At 47.9% G+C, this 13,578-nt stretch overlaps 4 protein-coding genes across 4 annotated transcripts; 3 read left to right on the top strand and 1 right to left on the bottom strand.

Annotated features, from left to right (window-relative positions):
• Positions 1-937: 937 nt before the first annotated feature.
• On the top strand, positions 938-1,354 carry ANOM_010725 (uncharacterized protein; the record flags this gene model as incomplete). Its single annotated transcript, XM_015555981.1, has 1 exon — positions 938-1,354. The coding sequence occupies one exon, from the start codon at positions 938-940 to the stop codon at positions 1,352-1,354; it is 417 nt and encodes a 138-aa protein (XP_015401337.1).
• Positions 1,355-1,532: 178 nt separating this feature from the next.
• Positions 1,533-2,066, bottom strand: ANOM_010724 (cupin domain-containing protein; the record flags this gene model as incomplete). The annotated part of the gene is made up of 1 exon (XM_015555980.1): positions 1,533-2,066. The coding sequence occupies one exon, from the start codon at positions 2,064-2,066 to the stop codon at positions 1,533-1,535; it is 534 nt and encodes a 177-aa protein (XP_015401338.1).
• Positions 2,067-2,658: 592 nt separating this feature from the next.
• Positions 2,659-4,367, top strand: ANOM_010723 (putative MFS transporter; the record flags this gene model as incomplete). Its single annotated transcript, XM_015555979.1, has 6 exons — positions 2,659-2,810; positions 2,871-2,976; positions 3,375-3,586; positions 3,654-3,946; positions 3,996-4,030; positions 4,095-4,367. The coding sequence occupies 6 exons, from the start codon at positions 2,659-2,661 to the stop codon at positions 4,365-4,367; spliced, it is 1,071 nt and encodes a 356-aa protein (XP_015401335.1).
• A 3,007-nt stretch (positions 4,368-7,374) lies between these two features.
• Positions 7,375-12,610, top strand: ANOM_010722 (uncharacterized protein; the record flags this gene model as incomplete). The annotated part of the gene is made up of 19 exons (XM_015555978.1): positions 7,375-7,701; positions 7,768-7,859; positions 7,919-8,646; positions 8,708-8,912; positions 8,962-9,410; positions 9,486-9,535; positions 9,591-9,734; positions 9,806-9,984; positions 10,043-10,075; positions 10,132-10,250; positions 10,309-10,454; positions 10,504-10,578; positions 10,630-10,811; positions 10,869-10,982; positions 11,049-11,195; positions 11,244-11,418; positions 11,454-12,035; positions 12,098-12,406; positions 12,461-12,610. 19 exons carry the CDS (start codon positions 7,375-7,377, stop codon positions 12,608-12,610), a joined length of 4,206 nt encoding a protein of 1,401 aa, XP_015401336.1.
• Positions 12,611-13,578: the final 968 nt, after the last annotated feature.

Genomic DNA, 13,578 nt, shown 5'->3' with positions numbered 1-13,578 from the left:
CTAAGGATATGGTATTGAAGCTATATCTACTATCCACAATTTATGAATATGGTATTGGATCTTATATCCATTGGAGTGGATATACTGTAGTCTAGCGGTTATATTTGTGAGTCTTAATAATATTTTTAGGGGCTGGTATTAGTAGTAGATTTAGAAAGTGCGTGGCTTTATGTAAAACAAAAATATTTCGGTGTGAAATTTTATATTGTTTGGAACCTCGATTTAGTCCGCTGTACAGCAGCTTGATAAGTGGATAAACAGTTAGTTTGATGAATTTATATCTACATCTCGTTAGCATGCTCCGCCATGCTGTAGGGAATGGCACGATTAGACATAGTAGAAGAGGTTATTTTAATAATTAGTCGTACTTAGAGCTGGTAGATAGTCGAATTAAATGATACTAATAAGATGATTTGTGGCTAATGGTCGTATTTCAGCCCCGTATTCGCTTCTCGGCCGTGGATAATGTCAGTATTTCTCTCGGCTGAGCTATTTATCTATGATTAATAGTAGTATTGTCTTATGTTCCTTTAGGACTTATACTATGAGGTGATAGCCCAAATTCTTGCGCAAGGAACGTAGTCACACTGTGCATTGCAGAAAACAGATATAGCCATGTCTAATTAGTATTTGCATGTTCAGTAAAGTTCTGTTTTTCCGGTGGCGTCAGCATAATTGTCCTTCGTTTCCTTCTCTTACCAATTTATTCAAACCGTGCTTGACGGATCCTGCCATCCGAAATGGATGCATCAAGCAGTGCAACGTACAATAGTCGCCGGCAGTCACGCTTGTCAAATCAGAGATCGAAATCGTCATGTTTCTGTGTGGACAGCAGCCCACTGGAACTTCACGCGCTGCCAATTAATGACGAGTCGGGTGTGGAAGCCAATTCTCGGCTGTTTAGCCAAGGCATGGTTTTCTGGGAACGCGTCAAGACATGCTTGAGAATGTAATTGGGTTTCTGGGCAATAATGTCACTGAGCCGGCCGTCACCTCCCTTGTGGCACATGAGAGGTATAGCCGGAGCAGTAGGGACAGCAACACTGGGAGCGCGCCGCAAAACGTTGCACAATCTCGTGTCCCTGTTGTGGCTCCTTTTAACCCCTCCCCAACTGCAGCCCTTGAGGATCTCCCTCCCATGGCTCTCGGACGGTTTACTCTTGACGGCCAACAGGGAGCCACCCTGATACGGCCCATGTATCGTCGAATGTTACGCCAACTAGCTTCAATGTTGGATGAGATGCAGCAGATGGAACATAATCAGCATGTTCGATTGGAACGAGACCTTGCAATCTACCTGCTACCAGTGTTGCAACTACTAGATGCCATTGACAGACAAGGTATTACTGAATGACGAAACGCAGATACAACCTAGAGATATACGAATTAGAGATCGGAGAAATGGACTTTTAGATATTATGATCTTGATTGCTTGATTATGGCTATGTCAATTTATTGAGACAAAAAACAACGGGTGTACATATCACGAAGAATTGGTGCTTTGGTGCATGGCACTATTGCTAAGAGAACGACTAAAGTCCAGTAGGACCAAGTTCGGTGCCATTCTTGAGTACGACAGGGTTGCTTGAGTACATGACACCAACCATGCGTGCCCACTTGTCCTTGCTGGCATTTCTCCAAGTGTGAGCGGTAGCGCGCTGGATAAGCATATCACCCGGCTTCTGGATGCGCGTCTCTCCAGATTCAAGCGTCACTTCGATCTCGCCCGCGACCTGGATAACAACATCGAAACTGAGGGTGCGGTGGAAAGGACTGCCCTTCCCAGGCGGTGTGTCGATGTACCACATCATGCCACGGCCGTCGGGAAGGGTGACGGGAGGCACGCTGGCATTCTCCAGGTACTCAATGTAGTTGGTGAGATCGGTGCCATCGAGCGTGTTGGGGGTCTTGTCGGTGATATAGCCTAAACGGAACAAGGAACCGCCGAGATCCTGCTTGACCGCAAGGCTTTCGTCCAGGGTCGTATTGAAGTGCGAGATGCCGGTCTCCAGATCGGTGTCGGTAATAACCCGCTGTGGGTTGGGAAGTGGCTCCGGAGTCGACATAGCTGCAGTACAACTGACTGCAAGGGAGATAAATAGAATTAGCTCTTTAAACACCATTTTTGTTTTCTTCGCTTTGACTTTGGTGGGGTTCTAGAAACACTGTGGATATTGTCTCGCGTGTTTCCTGTAACTTACATATCGTCGTGGTCTGATACCAGGACTTGTTCAGCCCCAAGAATTTAGTGTTAGTTTGGCGAGACTGCGGATATGCCAGAAGCTCTCGGGGGCCGAGTTGGAAAAGAGAGCGAGGTTGAAGGGACCGAAAAGAGCAAGAGAGCAAGAGTTTAACGGAATCATTCTCTCGGATCAGGTCGAGACAATCTGACGTGGGAATACAAGGCTCAAAGGAGGAGAGAGCGGGAACGCCCGGCCGTCCAAAGGCGGGAAAAGACTTGGTGCTGGAGCCAATCAAAAGCTAACCGCGGGTGGCTTTCATCCGGGTTTGTATCCCTGTCAACTGGCAAGTATGTGATTGGTTCCTGGCTTTGGATGCAGTTAGCATTGGGGTCAGGGCACGAGCTTTGTATACAAAACACGGACACTGAAAGAGATCTCCACTATCCTAGCGTCTGACCCACGCCACCCACTTACCATGTCGAGTGTGGAGGGTCAAGGTGAAGCTGTTCGAGGCATCGTCCCTCGTGGTCTCGAGACAGGGAAGGAGAAAGCAGGCCATGGTGACCAAGACGAAGCCAACTTCGAGGTCGGGTTCAAAGCTGGAGATACCACCAACCCCAAAGAATGGTCATCCTGGCGCCGTGGCTAGGTCTTTTTCTGCATCGCCTTTATCGTCTCCCTCTACAGCACTATCTACACTTCGTCCGTACCCGGAGTCAGCAAAGCCTTCGATATGCATCTGCCCGTCATCCCGACGCTGGGAATCCCCACCTCCTCAGCCCTGGTGCGGGTAGTCTGATCCAAGCGCCGCTTAGCGAGATGTTTGGTCGCCGCCCGATTTATCTCGTGTCCAGGACAATTTTCACTCTTCTCATTCTTCCGTGTTCTTTGGCCACATCAGTAGCGGAGATATTGGTTGTCCGATTTTTCGGGTAAGCAATCTATCTACCGTGGATGGTGGCAAAACTTGACGTAGTCTAACCTGCAATCCCCAAAAGAGGCGTGTTTGGTGCTGCTACCATCTCCAATGCGCCAGGTAGCTTGGTCGACATCTACCCGCCCGACAAACTGTCAGTGGGCTTCTCGCTATGGAGCATCGCGCCGTTCAATGGTCCTGTCATTGGGCCCATCATCGGTGGCTTCGTCTACGCGGGGCTGGCGCTGGGATAACTGGCTGACCATGATTCTCAGCAGCACCTCCGTCCTGCTCATGGCTACGGTCCCCAAAACACATGCCCCTATCCTCCTCAGAAGAGGGTTGCACGGCTCCAGAAAGAGCAGGATAGTCGCTACTGGTCTCACCACGACGACAAGGCGTCATTCGGGCCGCAACTCAAGGTCGCTCTGGGCCGGCCGTTTGTTTTGGCAGCAACGGAGCCCATTGTGTGGTTCTTTAATATATGGTAAGTGGCTAAAGTCAACACCAAAGCAGCTTGGCGAACACACGAATTAAGGGTAATGTTCTGCCAGGGTGTCTGTTGTCTATGCCGTTCTCTACCTTTCCTTCGTGGCTTATCCCATCGTTTTCCAAGACTATAGAGACTGGGGACCCGGTATCGGTGGCTTAGAATACTCAGGCAATGGTCTAGGGATGATGCTTGCCATCTGCCTCGAACCACCGTGGAGGCGCATCATCAACTCTAGTCCAATCAACCCCGAAACTGGCCGTGTATATCCAGAAGCCACAGGATCCATCATGAGCCTTGGTGCGATATGTACTCCGATAGGTCAACTCGTGTTTGCCTGGACCTGTGTGCCTGCAGGTATCCACTGGCTGGTGCCCATTGCGTTTGGGGTTCCTTTTGGCTTTAGAAATACGCTGTGTTTTGTCTACAGCTCGAATTATTGTATGTGCCTTGTCCCCAACTGACCCAATATTAGTATTTGTCGCCTGATAAACGTGGAATAAAGGTGGCAGGCTTGTACGGCATCTATGCCGCTTCTGCGCTCGCTTCCAATACCGTTTTCAGATCTATCCTAGGAGGAACATTGCCCCTGGCCGGACCGAAGTTGTATCAGAACCTGACACCTCATTGGGCCGGCACGCTTCTCGGCCTGATAGAGCTGTGCCTGGTTCCTGTTCCTTTCATCTTTTGGCGTTACGGGAAAAGGATTCGGTCGCGAAGCCGAGCGATTTTGCAGATCCAGAAAGATGCCGAGGCGGAACGGAATCGCACGTCTTGATCTTGAATGCTAATCACGCCCAAAAGTATGCCTATGTACTATCAGTTTTTATTCCTCTGCCAGGACAAAGAACAATAGCCAGATAAGGTTCTGCTGCACATAGTATACAAATCAGTTAGTTAATGACCATAGTCTGGCTGGAGCAAAACCAGAACAACCCCTGATCTACCCCTATGCCTGTTCCGTTGCTCGAAAGATCAACGCAATCTGCCTTGTATCTTCATGGCCTTCAGTAAAGTAGCTCACAGGAGAAAGGTTTACCGGGGGCTTTAGCATTTTTCAAACATCCGGAGGTATTTGGGTACAGTACATTTCGGCAGAGATTGTGGTGCACAACAGTTCTCACGAAAAGCGAGCGCCAGCCCGCAACTTGTACTCATGGCCTTGGACTCGCCTTCGACATAGTCGACACGCACATTGGTGGGGAAGTGTATCTTATCCTATTCCACAATCGTATCGAAGCATTTTGCCTTAACTTCTCCCAAGCCTTTCATGACATTGATTACAAAGGCCCGATCTCAATACTAGGGCTGGAGACTTCTCTGCTGATATTGTCAGGGCTTATATAAATATACCAGGTAAGTGTTCTCAAAGGCTTCTGGGTAATGCTTATTTGAACAACGTATTGCGAAAATAATGCTTTCTAGCATCTACAACACTCTGATGTCGGCAAGCGTCTTTTGTATCTCACGAACGAGACATTCCCTGCTATCAACCCGTATAGTTCAGACCTAGAGGGGCACAGGCACGTCTCTGCTCATAACACAACCCCCCCCCCCCCCCCCCGGACGGTTGAGACATGCCTTTCCAGAGGCCGCGTTCAAACTAAAAGCTATTTTGGTATCACACACAGGTAGTCGATGTGGCCCAATTTTATCATCCGAAATCCGGCATTCACCTGGAGGGAGTTATGCGAAGTCTACCAACAAGATTAACCGGTATGCATGATTGATTCATTCATAATGTTGACCGTTATGCAAAACCATTCTCCGGGAAATCTAATTTCACCAAAATATGCGCTCTCGTATGGAATACTTCTTCCCAGGCCCGATTCAACTAATGGACTTGGCTGCAACCCTCATTTTAGGGCCCACAAATCAAGTCGAAGAGGATCCGTTGGTTTTTTGGTTTCGACCCACACCATGTCTTGCTATTTTTGGGGGCGATTTTCGATATTTTCTCCTTCCGTCCCATCCACTTTAATGAGCAGCCAGATGATACAGCTTGGACTAGGTCGCCAAACAACCTATGTCCCCACCAAAACCCCTGAGTAGCAGTGTGTCATTGCGACGGATCTTCAGCATCCTCAACTTTCGTGGTTGCAACGAGGCAACATGGGCTGCGGACAACGTGGTTCAACCACTTTCATTCATACCACATAGAAAAAGCAGTCAAATGCGACAGCAATGGCTCTATTTTACAGGTTTCCACTTAGCACTGCATCACGCTTATACGGGGCTTTTTGTCGAGGTTGCACCAGGCATATGATTGACCGATGCATGATGGCTACTTGATCCTCAAGTCAGCCTCACCAGGCATTGCCAAGTCTCGGAATTAGCTTACTCGAGGCGATCCTGAATCCCGAATGCCGAGAGCTTTCGGTCCCACGTTGTGGAAATACTCGCCATGTGCCAATTGGAGATGAAGACCTTGGGTGCCCAGTTTGTTGCTTCTACATGTGGCCTGATTAGATGGGGAACACCCATGGCGCTTGGCATTTAGCACCTTGTCCTGGCCCACTAATCATGTGAATGATAGATGCATGCAGGGACTACGGAGTATCAAAAGGGCCCTTAGCACACGAAGCCTAACTTAGCATCCTATATCCAACAGCGGCATGCGGCATGCCCCATTGGGCCATTTACCATGATGATGCATATCAAAGTCTTAGCTCCTTCCTTGATTTTATTGATCGTAGTCTTTGTGATGCTTTATAAAATTCTGGAAACATTGTACTTGCATGGTTTTTGTTGTCGTGTGATTATATATAGCGCATTGCCGGGCAAGGTCATCATCAACCCAAGCGGGTAATAATAAAAGCAACCGGGAATTTAGTTCCAACGATATCGTGATAAGGACAGTGGACTTAATATGATTCAGCAATCAATAAAAAAGTATAATTGTATGATTGTATGGTAGAGACACCGCATACGTTGTAACTACTATGGTAAAGCGGCTCTATTTACTCACAGAGAGGAGTGATATTCATCACCACGTCGGATCTGATCACTATTGCAGTAAATGAATGGGGATTTGTTAAGGGAACTTCCACGACGGTAGTAGTAAAGAAAAAACCTGTTTAGGAGGGGGATTAGTGAGATGTAGTTCGTCTGCCAAGGGCTCTAATTTTGTGGAGCGAGCCCACCGTAACCTCGCCATGTCAGGTACACGCGAATGGCAACCACACATATGCCATTAGGGCTGGCTTGGCGGTTGGGGGCCAGCGGTGGATGCCGCCGATGAGATGATGAGAAGTGGAAACTGTCTCACCAGGAACACAGTCCATCCCTTGAGACTTCGAGACGACACGATTATTCGGCGAATCGGGAATGACCTTTGGCCCTTTGGGGATTGTTGGTCGCGTGGAGCGTGAGCTCTTGGCATCTCCACTATGCAACAAGCTCCATGCCACTTCGGTTTAGACCTCAAGCCAAGCCTGTTGGTCCTTATTGCTGCCATATAGTCCTTACCTCAACATACCGTCGGCGTAGGTCTAAAACATCACGGATACTCGCAAACGAGAACACAGAGCAAGAGCAAGAGCTAAGAGCTCTCTTGGCGTAATAAAAATCGGCGAATGCCAAGACAAACCCCACCGGGTGCAATTGATGTGTAATTGAAACGATGAGACAAAAGGGCTAAGAAGGGGAAGTGGTCCCTGTGCTTGCCTCCTCTTAGGGCGTAATGGCAGAAGGAGTCAAAAAATATAAATAACGCAGGCGAACGGCAACAATCTCCTACTTCTGTGACTTCTTCCTCGAGGCTACTGTCCTACCCGATAATCATCATGGGGGTCCGGCTTGGAGTGAGCTGGATGCTACATCTGCTCATCATCGGTCTGTCACTGCTTGCTCTGACGTCGGCGATTCCTTCTGGCCATCATGGCCATCAACACACTCACCTACACAGGTCCTCTGATCTTGGCTCCCGGCTCGAGAGTCGTGATGGGAAACCCTTTCCCTTACGGATCATGCCTCTCGGGGCTTCGATCACCACAGGTCTCAAGTCATCGGATAAAAATGGGTACCGTAAAGTGCTGCGCCAACAACTCCGATCTGCTGGATGGGAGGTGAATATGGTTGGCTCGCTCAAGAGTGGCGATATGAAGGACAATGTAAGCAGGTCGTCAATGGTTTGGGCGTACAAACTCGTCTATGAAGCTGACATGTAACGCGGTTAGGACAATGAAGGGCATTCCGGCTGGATCATTGACGAGGTCGCCCAAGAGGCTGAAAAGACCATTCCCAAGGCCCCTAATCTTATTCTTATTAAGTATGATTCACCTCTTCCATGATTAATACTCACTGTATACTGATCGTATGCTGTCGCAGTGCGGGCACGAATGATGCTGTTAAGCCTGTCCACCCTGAGTCAGCGGGCGAAAGGATGAATAAAATGCTCACTCGTCTCTATGATGCAATCCCGGGAACAACCATTATTCTCTCAACACTACTACCCAATAAGGACGACAAGGCACAGGTCAACGTGTTGAATATTAATGAGCAATATCGGAATATTGCAGCTACGCGTATTAAAGAAGGCGACCGTCTGGTCTTGGCAGAGATGAGTGATGGTTTTATTCAAGTGTCAGAGCTAGTCGACGGGACTCACCCAACCGATGAAGGATATAAAAAGATGGCCTCCGTATGGTGGGCTGCAATTCAGGAAGCAGAATCCCGAGGACTTTTACAAAAGCCTAAGGATATTGGAGAGAGTGACTGGGCCGATACAACCTGCGAGAAAAAGTTCGGCAGTGGAAACAGCGGAGGAAAGGTAAAAACCCAACGGGGGAGTGGCTGGGATGACGGTGACTATAAGCATAGTTCCCAGCATATGGGACAAATTAAACAGATTGGGATCACGAATTCGAAGGAAGATACCCATCCCGGGATTAATTATGCCCAGCTGGTTAACCAGGGAGGTGCTCACCGTGAGGGAGCTCTCGATGAGCTTGTATGGACTCGAGACGGTCTGGGTACTTGGATGTATCCCAATAATGGTAACGGCAACTTTGGAAATCCCGTGAAAATCGATGTGAAGGATAATTGTCTTGCCCGAGGTGAGTAAGCCCTTGTCGATTATTGATCTTCTCTCGGTTCTTAATTTAACGGTGGTATCAGGTGTACATTGGGGTGATTTGAATAATGATGGGTTGGATGATTTTATCTGTATCAGTAGAGAAGGTGCAATGTATGCATCAATGAACCAAGGCGGCAGCCCTCCTCAATTCAAGTCTATTGGGCTGGTCAGGGCTGCACCTGGGGGAGATCTGAATCAAGCCAATGTACGACTCGGTGATATTGACGGCGATGGCCGTCTTGATTAGTAAGTTTGCTTTACTTGGAGATGGAACAAAGACTAACATCTCGACTAGCTGTCTGGCCAAGAACAACGGTGATATTCAGTGTTGGAGAAATGGAGGCCAGAAGGACGCCCCAACAAAGGAGTTTGGTGGCTATTGGCAAAACCTGGGGGTTGTCTTTACTGGTAAAGGTATGGGCGATCTGAGAGGTGTCCGTCTGGTTGATATCAATGGTGACTTCCGGTCCGATTGGCTTTGGCTAGATGAAGAAGGTAAGGTTACTACATATATTAATCAGCGTGGCTCTGGCAAGGGTAGTCTGGCCCCAGAATGGCGACGGATTGGTGTTACCCACGCGGGTATGGGTATTAAGGGAGCCAGAGACCGGATTAAGTTCGGCCAGGTTTATCCAGGAGGTGGTGCCGATTATGTGTGGATAGAGTCTATGAAGAATGCGAAGACTTACAACCACTACACCCATGTATGGAAGAATACAGGCAGGGGTGGAACTACTCTAAAGGGTGAGTTTGCTGTCCCCCTTCCTTGGTTTGCTGTTTCTATACCTTGACATTTCTCTCGTTGACATGACCAAACAGCCGACGGCGATTTCTACTGTGACTGGCGTGGCACTGGTGCAGATGATTATGTACGTCTATATTGTTATCCTTCGGTGTGTCCAAGCGGTATTAACTCCTTTCTAGATCTGGGTTTCCCCTACAGGACGCGGCTTACTCTATGGCAATATCCATAAGCCCCCCGTCTGGGTCCCGGAGGGCCCGGAAATCTTCAATATTGGAAGAGAACGCAAGAGTATTCACCTGGCTGATTTCGATGGTGACGGCAAGGTACTCAAAAAGAATATAACCTGACGCTTGATAAACTGTTATAGCTAATACTTATCGTGGATAATTTACAGTGCGACATTTGGGCTGTCAACCGTGAGACTGGTACGGCAGAGGTGTGGATCAACAATTGGAACGATGATATTAAGGGTGGCTTCCTTACATATAAAGGGATCATTAGCGGAAACGTGAAATGTACTGAAGGATGGGGAGTTGGGCTTTATGATATTGGCGTAAGGATAGCTGATTTGGAGTCTGTCTTACCTATACTCTTACGATTCATCGACCAGAATAATACTGACTCTAATCAGCGGTGACGGTCGCGCAGATTACCTGTGCATGGAGTATGTTTTATTATGCCCCTATTCAGATTGTCGCGATACTGACTGCTACTAACCAGACCGAATGGACGAACAGTTGGATGGTTGAACAAGGGTATCAATAACTTCCAGTCCCAGGGCCAAGTTAAACGCCCTCAGGGATACGACCGCGCCAATCATCGCTGGGCCGATGTAGACGGTATGTGCTGGTATTCTATTAGCATTTTATTATATCACGCAGGCTTACTGTATCCAAGGTGATCGTCGTGTTGACTTCCTGTGGGTCGACAAGTTCAATGGCAATACATTGGTTTGGATCAACAAAGGCCCAATCCCTACCGCGGGATCCAGTTGGAAGTGGGAGCTCCTGGATGGCCCGCGATATCAAGGATCAGATAGAGGGGTGAGTGGCATGCTTATTAGCTCTGTATAAACTGATTAACTTTGTACAGGCAAATCTATTCTTCCCCAATCTTGGTGGATTGGGTCGAGCTGATATGCACAATGTCATACCACGCACTAACATCGTGAGCTCTCTGGCATACCGGTTTGATAGCGTGGGAAACTGATTGGTTTAGGCGTACACATGGTTCAATACCTGTCCTGGAAGTGATAGCAGCGCCGTAGACGATGGTGACCCATCCAAGGAGCCTGGACTACCTCCATACAACCCCCCTGATCAGCCTACTCCTACTGGCAAGCCGCCAATCACCCCGACTCCGACTGGCAATGCGGGTGATGAACCGCCTAAAGGCTATTAGTATGTTTCTATTACTTGCCCTGCAGGCTGAGGCCAAAGTCTGATCCATTGACGCAGTGAACATTGGCCCCTCGATGATAAGGCTCGCGAAGACGCCATATGCGGTGACATGAATCAATTGGATAAAGAGCTGTGGAACAAGATGGATACGGGGTCTTGGCTTATTACCACGTATGTTTCTAGGACTTTGACTACACTTGAAATCAATTGTTTAAGCTAACAGTTTGGTCTAAACAGAGCTGGTTGGTACCAGAAGCTTGCTCTCGATCCGAACAGTGACTTTAAGTGGCCCGGTGGCGAAGGGGGGGCTGGTGGCATATCCCTCGCCCTTTCCGCCTACCAGGGGCTTAAAAATGACGGGAAATACGTATGGGATTGTGTAAAGTAGGTTGGCCCGCCAAATATCCTCGCTGCTACTAACATATGTGCTAGCCCCCGGGAGAAATGTACCGTGGATAACCTGAGCGACTCGGACTTTTGCCGAGATGGCCGCATGTACCGAGTCCAGGCTCTGCATGCAGTCCGTAATTTGGCAAGGTACCTTGGAATTGTGCACACCGTCATGGGGGAAGTTTGGAACAGCATGAGCTTCAAAACCGCCAGCATGGTAACCAGATACTCACATTCCGGTGACTCGAAGAGCGATCTTGGTCCCGACGCGGCCTAACTCTTGCAGCTGGTGTGGCAAGTATCATTGCCGGATTCTTCGAAAACTCTCTGGCAGGCATACCTGCGGGGGTAGCAACGTTTGGGGCCGCCGCCGTGACGACGCTCGATGAAACCACTGGAGACTCTATTCGGTTCAACACGTATGCGGAGCTAGGCGATAAAGCGGACGACATCAAGACTGCGGTTACAAACAGTCTAGATGCTTTTTACAAGAAGCTCTTTCTGACTACACCCCCAGCTGACCCTAATTGGGTCACCCTACCCACTTCTGTACCGCGCATATTGCAAAGCGGGTATTTCGCGGGTATTGACAGCCTCAACAAGGATAGTCCAGTGATGCCGAAAAGCGAGGAACTTAGGAAGCTTGCTGCTGCGCCGTTGATTAATATGCTGTGGAAAAAGGATCTAGTCATTGTTGTCAAAATCGATAATGATTCTATTTTCACTCGAGATGGTTCGGCATACCACCCTTGTGACAAGAACGGCGACATCGATGAGAATCAAGACAGCACAGATTTCAAGTACTGCAACCCAGATGGCAGTGCCTTCCTCCTGGTATGGTCCTCTCCAAATGGCGACCGGAAACTTGTTGGACTATAGTACTAAATCATTAGCAGCTTATCAAGGACGAACTACGCAACTCGGCTCATACGCCCAAAATCCGGCCCCCGAAAGGGATTGCCGAACTGCAGTCCGAATACGGATTCAACGGCCATGACGTCGCTCGATCCGCCTATCTGATTCAAAAGACAACAAACGAGTGGATTTCTGCGATGGACGCAGGCTCATACTTCAGTTGGATTCCCCAAACATCTGGGGCTGACATTCCTGCGTGGCAAATGATGAGGTGGAGCCTGCCAGTCTGTGACTTCACAGGCGGAACCATCGAACCTACAGAATGCCTTGACTATACCAAATGGTCCCAGGTATGACTCCTCCATCCATTCTTCCATTTAATGGTCTCTGACATTCTTGTGTAGTGCGTATTGGAGAAAGTCAAGTATGTTTGCGGGCGCCAGGCGGGGTGGCCAGAGGACTATGTGTACACCCCTTGGGACTACCATGAGGGAAAGCCCTATTCGGAGGCTTCGAGTCCTGATGATGTGGTCCAATCCTTGATGCGCGGTTGAACACCAGGACGCACACTGCCACATCTTCATGTTCATTTGCTGTGGATATAGTTTCTTCCCTCCTTTTATATTTTCTTTCACTTCTCATTTTAGGCGCGTCTTCCCTGCCTTCATCATCTGCTTCCTACCTCGTGGGGCGCAAACTGTGATTTAAGCTTCACACAGACGGTGGACTTCAAAATTTAATTGGAATTAATATGTTGATATATAGACAAGTAGTATGTCAATCGTGATTTATCTTATTTATAATCGAGTCTTCGTACAAAACGCTAAGGTCTCTATTAGATTGACTTTACATAACATGGACCCAACGAAGCTTAAATATATCTCTCCATCAGCAGTGATGATCAACTCCTTACGCAGAATTTCCGCCATTTAAAACGGCCTCTGGCATTAGCTTTGCGTCTCCTAGCCTAGCTGAAGGAACTCCTTTAGTAACATGCCATCGTCGCCTTATGAGCCGATGTTTGCTATTCGTGACAGGTTAGACCTTACGTGGGAAAACTAGAGGCCTGGATAAATATAGGATTATTTTGATCCTAATATAATTGACGTCATCCTAAATATAAGTCTTAAGTTAATAAATATAGCAAAACTGTAAGAGCTCTGTATTGGTCTATATCCTAGTATCTGGAGATAGAGTATACAAGAGATAGAGCCAGGATAGCCTATTTCACAAGGCCAAAAGATTATATAATTCGAGATCAGCAATCCCGAATGCCCTGGGGGGTATGTACATAGTATACCGCTGTTACAGAGTGATATTAGAGTGGCATAATCTAACTGTTGTAACCTAGCTATAACCTAACCTAACCGAGATCGGTTAAATTAAGATATAAAATCCCTTAATCGGCCCCCGGTTAGATTAGATTAAAATTAATTAATCTCTTAACCGCGATTAACTATAGACTAGAGTAGATTAAATTATAGCAGTTAAATTAATAACTGTAGATTAATTTAATAATTAA

The sequence above is a fragment of the Aspergillus nomiae genome, assembly GCF_001204775.2.
Source record: "Aspergillus nomiae NRRL 13137 chromosome Unknown contig00611, whole genome shotgun sequence".
Classification (NCBI taxonomy): domain Eukaryota; kingdom Fungi; phylum Ascomycota; class Eurotiomycetes; order Eurotiales; family Aspergillaceae; genus Aspergillus; species Aspergillus nomiae.
This window is presented reverse-complemented; position numbering and strand designations above follow the sequence as displayed.